Source organism: Furipterus horrens, unplaced genomic scaffold (assembly GCF_987537825.1).
Source record: "Furipterus horrens unplaced genomic scaffold, mFurHor1.1.pri manual_scaffold_3, whole genome shotgun sequence".
In the NCBI taxonomy this organism is placed as follows: domain Eukaryota; kingdom Metazoa; phylum Chordata; class Mammalia; order Chiroptera; family Furipteridae; genus Furipterus; species Furipterus horrens.
Genome location: NW_028327173.1, coordinates 83479033 through 83488813, shown reverse-complemented (window position 1 = coordinate 83488813; position 9781 = coordinate 83479033). Strand labels below are relative to the sequence as shown.

At 46.0% G+C, this 9781-nt stretch overlaps 1 protein-coding gene across 1 annotated transcript in view; it reads right to left on the bottom strand.

Moving 5' to 3' along the window:
* Window positions 1-246: 246 nt before the first annotated feature.
* GFOD1 (Gfo/Idh/MocA-like oxidoreductase domain containing 1) overlaps window positions 247-9781 on the bottom strand; it is a 124720-nt gene continuing 115185 nt past the window's right edge. Inside the window, exon 2 of the mRNA XM_090269804.1 lies at window positions 247-4994. Within this exon, the coding sequence (XP_090125930.1) occupies window positions 4075-4994 (920 nt within the window). The 3' untranslated portion in view covers window positions 247-4074. The remainder of the gene's footprint in view (window positions 4995-9781) is intronic.

The window sequence follows — 9781 nt, the reverse complement described above, 5'->3', positions numbered from 1 at the left end:
GGAGCTCATTTCAATAAACTATCAAAGCCCCACATTTCAATTTCCTTTTGAGAACAGGAAGGGCATGGAAGAAAAGCTGTGTACATCTGCAGTATGGCTTTGCCTCTTTACCAGCAGTTGGCATTCCCACCCTAGGCAGAGAACTGGGCAGATGGGGAATGCTGGGTTTCAGGGGACAGCCCTCACTGAGTCAGGCTTCCAAGACTTTCCACAAGACAAGACCCCCCATGCCCCTCCCATCCCCACCCCTCTGTGCTGCTTTAAGAGGTGATGGGCTCAAGTGCTCTCACTAGAGTCTGGAGGTGCAATCAGTACCATATCTGAGTGACCACATCAGTTAACGGTGGAAACTGGTGGCCTACCGACCTTTCCTCCCCCACATCACAGTCCCTATTTGCTGGAGCCCTTGGGAGGACTGAAGCGGCTGCTTTCAGGCTACTAAAGCATCGCACTACTGAATACTCTTGAATTTGTTGCACCTTCTCCTGTTTATACCAGCAGTGAGTAGAAGAATAACAAGACCTTGTCCTTACAATGGCTCTATGCTTAGTGTGGCCATCAGAAGCTTGCCAGGGCAGGTGGCCAGGACCTGCAGAAAAACCACGGTGTCACACTGTATCTGCTTAATAGTTGTGTGACTCCGGGCAAGTTACTCTTCTTATCAAAGCCTCGATTATCTCCTGTGTAAAATGGGAATAACAATACCCGATACTGAAGTGTTGTTTTTATGGCTTAAATGAGATAATGTACTTAAAATACCCTGCACACACTGGATATCAAGAAATTCTGGAGCACACAGAGTATTCAGATGCCTCTCTGCAGAGGAAAAAAAGCTCTGGGAGAAGTTCATCTTGAGTTGGAGTTGGCCAAGACTACCGCTAGGGTCAGTACACAAAGGTCTTTGTAGCCAGGTAAGCTAAGGAGCGTCTGTGGTCCCCTGCTCCACCTCTCCCATTAAAGGGCAGTCATGGAGAAGCTGATTGTGGTCATGGACTCTTCAGAGGAAAATACAGAGAATCCAAATAAGCCCAGAGCATGCCCCCACACTGTGGATGTCATGTAAGAGCCCCTAGCCTACCTCCTCTCTCAGAATTTGGAATTCGGGACAGCTGCACAGGTAATCAGCGGCATGAGCCAGAATTTCCAGTAGCAGAGGCATCCACACAAGGATGGGAACAAACCAGGCAAAGGAAACTAAACATAATGCCCCTGAATTGGTGCCTCCATTACATCTGCTCATTGAGACACATCAAAGCAGAAAGAGCCGGATTATGGCTGGGACTTAAGCCTAGTCAAAGTCAATTGATGGTACCCAGACCCCTGAGGGCACTAGTAGGTGCTGGACTTTGTCTCAGCAAGCTGTCAAAAGCTTGAGATTTTAGCTTCGTGTTGCAGTTAAGTCTTTGCAAGTGGTAGGACAGGAGCAAAAAGAGCACTAAAGAAGTATCTTAAATCCACTTAATATAATTTTTGTATTAAAAACATGAACTACCACAGTCTTCTCTTCCTCTTGTTCCTGCATCTGCCTACTACATGCATGTCAGTAGATAACATTTGAGTACACTTTATTTTTCATGCTTTTTAAAAGAATATATATTTTTCCTATATACCCCAGCCTCAAATAAGAATTTTTGTTTCAGATACTGAATATTTATCACAGAGTTCAAAGGCCTTTGAGGGTGAGGGGAAGCCTCCCAAATGTTTTGGTTAAGTACAGAAACTTAAAACTGATACCCCAGGAAAATCCCTACTTAGATTATAAACAACTTAGAAAAATGAGACCCATAGTCATCTAGTTTTCTTTTCCTTCATCCTTAATCACAGCCTTCCAGCCTAGCTAGGAAAATAAAAAAATCGTTACACTCAATTTCCACAAAAGCTAGCCAAAGGGCAATTTAAGAGAACCTGAACCGAAACAACCAAGGGCATGACCCTCTGATCAAATTATTACTGGGAGACTTCCATTCTATCAAATCTCTAGCTTTGAACTGGTAGCTACAAAAAGCTTGCCATGTCATCATGAAGTCTGAAAAACAGATCATGGACTAGAACGTTGCATGGAGTTTCAGCTGACTAACCTTACCATGTTGCAGCAAGGATCCCGACGTAGGGTGATTGTTGCCAGGAAGGTGATCCTTACTCCTCTGTGCTATAAAATGACCGCCATTCCCATAATGTTGGGACACCCACACAGCACCCATGGGCAGCCTGGGCTTCATAGTATATTGTCCCTGGGAGGAGAATGGAGGATGCAACTGATTGTACTGTTTGTTTTCAGACTCTACCTACTCGAAGTCTGGGGGTGAACTCTCAGCCCCTTATATTCCTCTCTAGTTCTATTGCCAGTCATCTAAAAAGAAGTCTAAGCCTCAGTTGTGTGAGCTGTGAACAAAAGTTACATAGATTTACTAGTTTCTACATCCATCCTTGACAAATGTTTTCTGTGGGATGAAGGATTAAGGAGGATAAAAGGATAATTCCCCATTTTCAAAATGTATTTGACTTGGTCTTTCTTTCAAGGCCAGTCCTGCATTTTTAAGAGAGATGTTAGTGACATTTGGTGGCAATGAGCATTTACAAGCCTGTGTGTGTGTGTGTGTGTGTGTGTGAGGTTGTTCCCTTTTGGCTCTGCTTGCTCTGAGCCTGCAGTTTGCCATCTCCAATAAAAGCTCTGTAAGCAGAGGGTGACAAGATGAGAGACAAGAGACCAAGGAGTAGAAGAATGTGGTTTTTCCAACATTAGCTTCTCAATCCTACGTGAAAGTACAGCTGAGAGGGCTCTAAAACCCCATTTTAGAAACACTGAAAATTATGTTCCTTGTTGTCTTTCTGTTTTGTTTAATACCTATTAAAATATTTTTAGTTATCATAATAATGACAGCAAAGGAAAAGAGCCTTGACCTTTTTTTTTTAAGGGAAAAGGACTATATCTGAGTTGAACTGAAGACTTCCCTTTTACATCCATAAAGCTGCATGAAACTCCTAAAGCCCTTCCCTATCTTGGTAGGGGGGATGGGTGTTGGAGCACAAATCAAGTCCAGGGCTGGCTCGCTTTCCCTTCTGCTGGGGAACTCCCACGGCAACACCGGGGCACGCAGCTGTCCCCAGTTCTTGAGGGCAGCATATGAGCTTGTAGTGAGACCCGCACCTCCTGCTGTCCCCTTGGCCCTACATGAGGAGCCAGGTGAAAGAACAACCTCAACACTTCAGTACCGAATCCCTCTTACACTCAGTTCTACTCTCCCAGTAGTAGTGTTATAAGACGGCTTCTTGCAGCTTTTAAATTGCTGACAAATTCAAAGGGAGATGTCATTCTCTGCCTCGTCTGTTTCCATGCAGGGTGTGTGCTTGCTCTCTCCTTTTGCCTTAAATAACCTGCTTCTCTGCTGGCCAATCCTGGCACTCACTCCCTTGTCCCACCTCAGGCCAGGTGAAGGGCAGTGGACCAATTAGGAAGACACTCCCCTGCTTCCTATGAGGAAGACCAATCCATCCAGAAAGCTGTACACTTTGCTACCAAGTACTTTTTCATTCAGACACTTAAAGTGGCTCCCTGGAATTTGAATTTTCTCATTAGCCCATCGCACCCCCACCTTTTCTGACTAACAGGCTCATGTGGACATGTGAGGATGTGCCCTCTACTGCCAGTTGGAGGGTGGGGACGTGGGGGGACAGGGAGCCTACACCAACTGAGCTGATGGCACAGAAGCATTTGGCTTGCAAAAGAGGCCAAACTGTGGGGAGTGGATGGCACGAGGAGGAAAGCCATCCCTCCTTGCTTCTCACAGTAAAGGACAGCAGAGGCAGCTAAACCTCCTACTTCTCATGCAAATACCCAGCAGGCTGATCTCAGGAAAGGCAGGCCCTATGAATACTCTCAAGCTATTTACTCAGCATCCTGACAGTCTTGTTCGGGGTCCCTCACCTGGACTGAGGTTCCCCTTCCCAGATGCCATTTATTCCCATTGCCCCTCCACCTCCCCACACTCCTGGAGGCCAGCCCTCCCCAGTGCCTTTCCCTGAACTCTGGGCACCACACTGAAGGTCTAGGGCCCCCTAGGTCCCCAGACCATGCTAACAGTACAGGGACATCCTGCTCCTGCGCATGGCCTCGCTGATCAGGTAGGCGGGGCTCAGCTCCGGCTCCTCCGTCATAATGGCAATGTTCTGCCACTCGCCCGTCTGGCTGGACCTCTTGATGGTGTCTACCACACACAGGGCGTACAGGCAGTCATCGAAGGTGGCGGCCATGGTGAGTGGCCGGCCATCCCATGTGCGTCGGTCGTCCTGGTCCTGGAAGGCCTGGCGCACAGCCTGCATCATCTTGATGGTGCCACGCAAGTAGGGTGAGGGGATGTCGCTGAAGGCCTTCTCAGGCAGCAGGGAGTTGCTGACAGGTGTGGAGTCCTGCAGAAGCAGCTCCTGCTCCGGGGCGCTATTGCGCTGCCCGTACAAGTCCGTGCCTACTGCCAACAGGCGCCCGGCTGAGCCCACCACGGTCACATCCTGCTTGAAGTCACCGGGCACGTTGAAGTTGAGGGTGACAGTGCAGCACACTCCGCCCTCCAACACCATCTGGAAGGTGCAGAAGTCGTCGCTGGTGATCTGGCGGATGCCCTTTATGTGGTCTGTCTGCTTCACAAAGGTCTTAAGCAGCCCGTGAACCTTGACGGCCTTCTGGCCTGTGAGGAAGGTGAGCAGGTCGATGATGTAGGTGCCCACCGAGTGCAGGCCGCCTCCGCCCATCAGGTCGTCGCAGCTCCAGTTGTACTTCTTGCCCAGCAGGCTGCCGCTGTGCACCTGCACCTCACACACCAGCAGCTCGCCCACGTAGCCCTCCTCAATGAGCTGCTTCATGCGCACGAAGGCCGGCAAGAAGCGCAGCACGTTGCCCATGATGCTCATGAGCTTGGGGTAGTAGTGGGCAGCCGACATCATGCGGAAGGCGTCCAGCGGTGTGGCTGTGCGATCACAGATGACATTCTTGCCAATGCCTGGGGGTGGGAGGAAAAACAGCTGATCAGGGAGCTGGATGGGGAGCAAGCAGTAGGGGGCGCTGTGTCCCCCAGGACGTTAATTCTTGGAATTGGAACCAGATCAAATTGGATATCCTTGAAAATGTTTTATAACACCTTTATTTATGTAAAAAATATATTCTATATATTTCAATATTCTCTATATATTCAATTATTAAATAGCTAAGTGAATCACTTAATTTTAGCATTAAACCATCAGCACTGATATAAATACTGATTTTAATATTTAAAATAGCCTATTTTAGAAATATTTAAAATGTTTAAAATATAATATAAAATATCTTATTTAATATTTACGTATATAAGTCTAATATTTTATATACAAATATGTCACTTCTAAAATATTTAAGTATAAAATGAGTTCTATTAATGTAATATAACCTTTTACATGTCTTATTAAAATTATATTACATATGATATACTGTTTTCTTTTTTATGTAAAATAAAATTTTATTTAAAATGTATTATTAAAAATATCATATGTAGAGAAAAGAACGGTGTCTCTATCTGGACAAAACCAGAATATATTAGCTTAAATCAAGGCCAAGGTCACTCTGATTAAGTATGAGGAAGAATTTCTTTTTTTTTCCCCCAGCTTTTCTTTATTGATTATATTGTTACAATAGAAATAATTTGTTTGTTTTATTTTTAGAGAGAGGGGAAAGGAGAAAGAGAGGGAGAGAAACATCACTGTGTGGTTGCCTCTCACTTGCACCCCCAACTGGAGACCTGATGTGCAACCTAGTCATGTGTCCTGACTGGGAATCGAACCAGTGACCCTTGGCTCGCAGGCCAACGCTCAATCCACTGAGCCACAGCAGCCAGGGCAGCTACTAGGGACTCGGAAGAATTTCTTAATGACATTCTTCAAAGACCGAAGCTTTTAGCTATTTCCCCCACAACTACCAGCAAAGGATTATATTTTGAGTGTTACCTTGTTAGCTTACTTTACATTATGGATTAGGGCTGGCAGTGGTCACAGATGTGTTAGTTTAATGTTTTCTGCCTCCTTATGGGAAGAGCAGATATTATCTGAGGGGTGGGCAGTAGCTAGTTCCTTCCAGACTGCCATCTGTCTCATGGTGAGGTTTAGTTAGTGCTTTTGGCCAATGGAGTTGAGACCAAAAAAGAATTAGGCTTATGTGATGACCATAATGAGTGCATAACTTACAGGTAGATGCAAGCCCTTGAGGAGATTAAGTGGTTCTGGGTGTGGGGGGAAAAAAAGGGCCAGAGGAAAGGAGAGTGACAGAGGAAAAATGGGCTTATTCCACAGAAGCCAAGAGCCAAGAAAGAAAAATAACTCAGCTGGACCTGGAGAAAGAACCAACTGGAATTCAAAATAACACAACAACAATAATAACAGAATTATATGGATTTTGTTAGCAAACCAGACTAAAGGATGCTGGTAAAAAGACTTGGGTAGCTCCTGCATCAAGACACATGCCTACCTGTGTCATGCTCTGCACATAGACCCTCTAAGGGAACCTGGATAAAAAATGCATAACAAACACAGGAGATACTTCAAGAGCAGTGGGATGATGAGACACACACACCATCCCAGTTGTCCTCAATGTGTACATCTTACTTGTCAAAATCCATGAAATCTCACAAGCTGAGCTGAGATAGGGTTCTGTGGAAGTCCAGCAGTTGTAGGCATCTGTCCAGTGGGGACACCTGGACAAGGCCACAGCCTAGCACATTGCTCTCTCATTTTCCCATTGGGAGAACTAGTCAAACAACATACGTGGTCAGGCAGATTGTAGAAAATAAATACAATTGGTAGCTATCAATTTCCATGGGCACATCTAATTCTGGCCCTGAGCGAAAGGCCTGGAGCTACACAGTGACCACATCTCCTTGCCTTTTCCACATCTCCTGACGGAAAGCTGATGGCTTTCCTGATGACCATGAATGAGCAATAAGAAGCACCTTTAACTTTGAGCAACCAGGTTCCCACGGAGGGATGAGGAAACAGTGGTGCAGGTTACCAGCAGTGCTATGCACATGCATAACCTAATGTTCTGATAATATTATCTGGTAGGCATTAGGCTAATGTAACACCGGCTCATGTGGGCAGGAGCAGATTTACATGTAAATGAACTGGTAAATCACTGCAGGGATGGGTGACAAATCCTGCCAAGATCTGCCTCATACATTTTGGGTACAGGGTGTGACCTCTCCTATACCCTACACCTCAAGGTCCCCCAAACCAGAACTCTGGGCTGCCATCTTCTCGTTACACTCTATTGGTCATATTAATGGCACATGAAAATTTTATCTTATTTTTTCTGTTACAAAAACTATAAAATAAAATAGTAAGAGAAATAAATTGGGAACTTTAAATCATGGCCCCCAAAATAATCATTGAATGGGTAAATCATTGCAGCTCTGTAGTTGAAAAGATTCTGATGAAAGTAAGACTCCTTCTCCAGACTATACAATATGAACTACAAGCAAAACTCTGTTCCACTCTGAACTCACACATGGCTCCCCCAAGGTTCTGAGATACAGGCGTCTCTTCCTTTAGGCTATTTATGCATGCTGTGGTTTCACACTATAAAGTGAGTTCCTCAAGGATAAAAGCTCATATTCCACTATGCTCACAGCACCTAGAGGCTCATTGTGTGTTTTGCAGGAATCCAGTGAGTGTTGATGCTGGGCCCCACCTCTCTCCCCACAATCTTTTGTGAGTCCACACTTTATAGATAGGTCTCACCAACATCTCAACTTACAATATCTTCCAAAGTCAAAAGAGACTTCTAGGAATCTATCATAAAGAAATAATCTAAAATGTAAGCACAGCTTTTCACCCAGAGATACTTCTCATGCATTATTTATTAAAGCAAAAAGCTTGGAACAATGCAAATGCCCAATGCTAGAAGAATGGGTAAGTACGCTGTAGTACAGCCATATAATGGAATATTGTGCAGCCACTGAAAATGATGCTTATAAAGACTTTTTAATGGCAAGCAAGATGTTTATGGTGTAATGTTAAGTGAAAAGGGCTCTATTCATAGACGTATAATGATCTTGTTAGAAACAAGGACATAGTGACTCCCAAACCAGTAAAAAGTCATTAGTAACAAAGGGCAAATGTAATTAAAGGGTCTTAAGGGCAAAGGTAATTAGAGGCTCTCTGAGAAGGGAGCTGACAGCACTGGCTGTCAAACCACAGAAGGGGCATTTAGATAACCGTGTTAGATTGTAACTCCGGAGTAACCAGCAATGGAGAAACGGGGAAGAAGGAGAGGGGAGGGGGAGCTAATTGTGTTAGGGCGGGGAAGCTAATCGCTCTCACTTTAGGGTGAGGAAGATAATCACTTTAGGGTGGCAATTTCAGGGTGGGGAAGCTAAGACTATAAAACCAGTTTCCTTTGTCTACTTGGCGCGCACATTCTCCTGGCTGCGAGGGTGCGCCCAGCTCTGCAGACTCGTGAATAAAGGCCTCGCTTTACTGCTCAAGTCCTGTGTCCCAGTTTTTACTGTGAGCATTTCTCACACCGGTACCTGTGCCCCAGCGAGCGGGTAGAAGCACCACAGACCCTGAACATAGAATGTTTCAGAGGCCCAGACTATGTTGTCCGGTCTCCTTGCTCCAATTCCTCAGAACCTGTTTATGATCCTGGTGAAAGCTATGGTTTCTCTCCAGAAGATGCAACTGAAACACACATACAAAACTTGATCCACATCTCAAGCCCATGTACATCCCTGTGGGGGACAGACAGGCATGAGGAGATGTGGGAAGCAGACAGGCTTGGTTTAAAAGACGCTGACCGCTGTGTGGAGCTGTTACAGAAACAGGGGAGTCCAAAAATCCCCAGAGTTTGCTGCTGGGGGATGGGGAGAAGTAAGCAGCTTTTCAAATGCTTCCACATGCCTGAGGCTGGTGGCTACTGTCTTTCTTATGCAAATGCATTTAATGCATCCAAAGCCTCAGGCAGATGGGAGGAGTCTTGAACCAGGGGACAGTATGGAGAAAGCACACAGAGCCTACTTAAGGGTCTGTGAATGGTCAGAACTGTTTGCAACGCCCACTGCGTCAGATGACGCAGTCAGGGATATATAAGCAGCTGCAGACATTTTAGCTCGGACTCTCTCTGGCTCTCGCTCGTGCTCTCACTCTGACTCTCTCTCTCGCTCTCTGACTCGGGTTCTCACTCACGCTCTGGCTCTGGCGCTCTGACTCTCTCTCTGGCGCGCTCGCGCGCTCGCTCTCGCTCTCTCGTGTGCTCCCTCCACATGGCTTGGTGAAGGGGCCTTCTCCATGTGGCTTGGAGAAGGGGTCTCCAGGCTGCTTTAAGAGGCTCTCGCCATACGGTTTTGAGAAGGAGAGAAGATCCACGTGGTTTGCAGGAAGAAGGCAGTTTGCAAGGAGGCTGAGAATCCAGGCGGTTCTGCATTGAGAGCTGGAGGGCACCACAGCACAGAAAGGACCTCCCCAATCAGATTGAATGATTGGCAGCTGCTGGTAAAGCTGAACTGTGTTGGGAAAGTAGGGAAACGGTTTCTCTGACTTTCCTAAAACTAGCCTGGTTTGGAAGGGGGGGAGGCAAGGATATGTGTTTGTGGGTGTTTTAAAGAGCATAAGACTTAACAACAGAAATCCGCAAATAACTAAATCTATATCGTCGTCGGCAGCCGTCCATCTCGAGAGACGATGGTGTAGCTTCTTAAGAGTCTATCTGCACCGCCGAGAATGGCTGTGCAGTCCGACTCGGGAGTGACATGGTATCTGTCTCCTA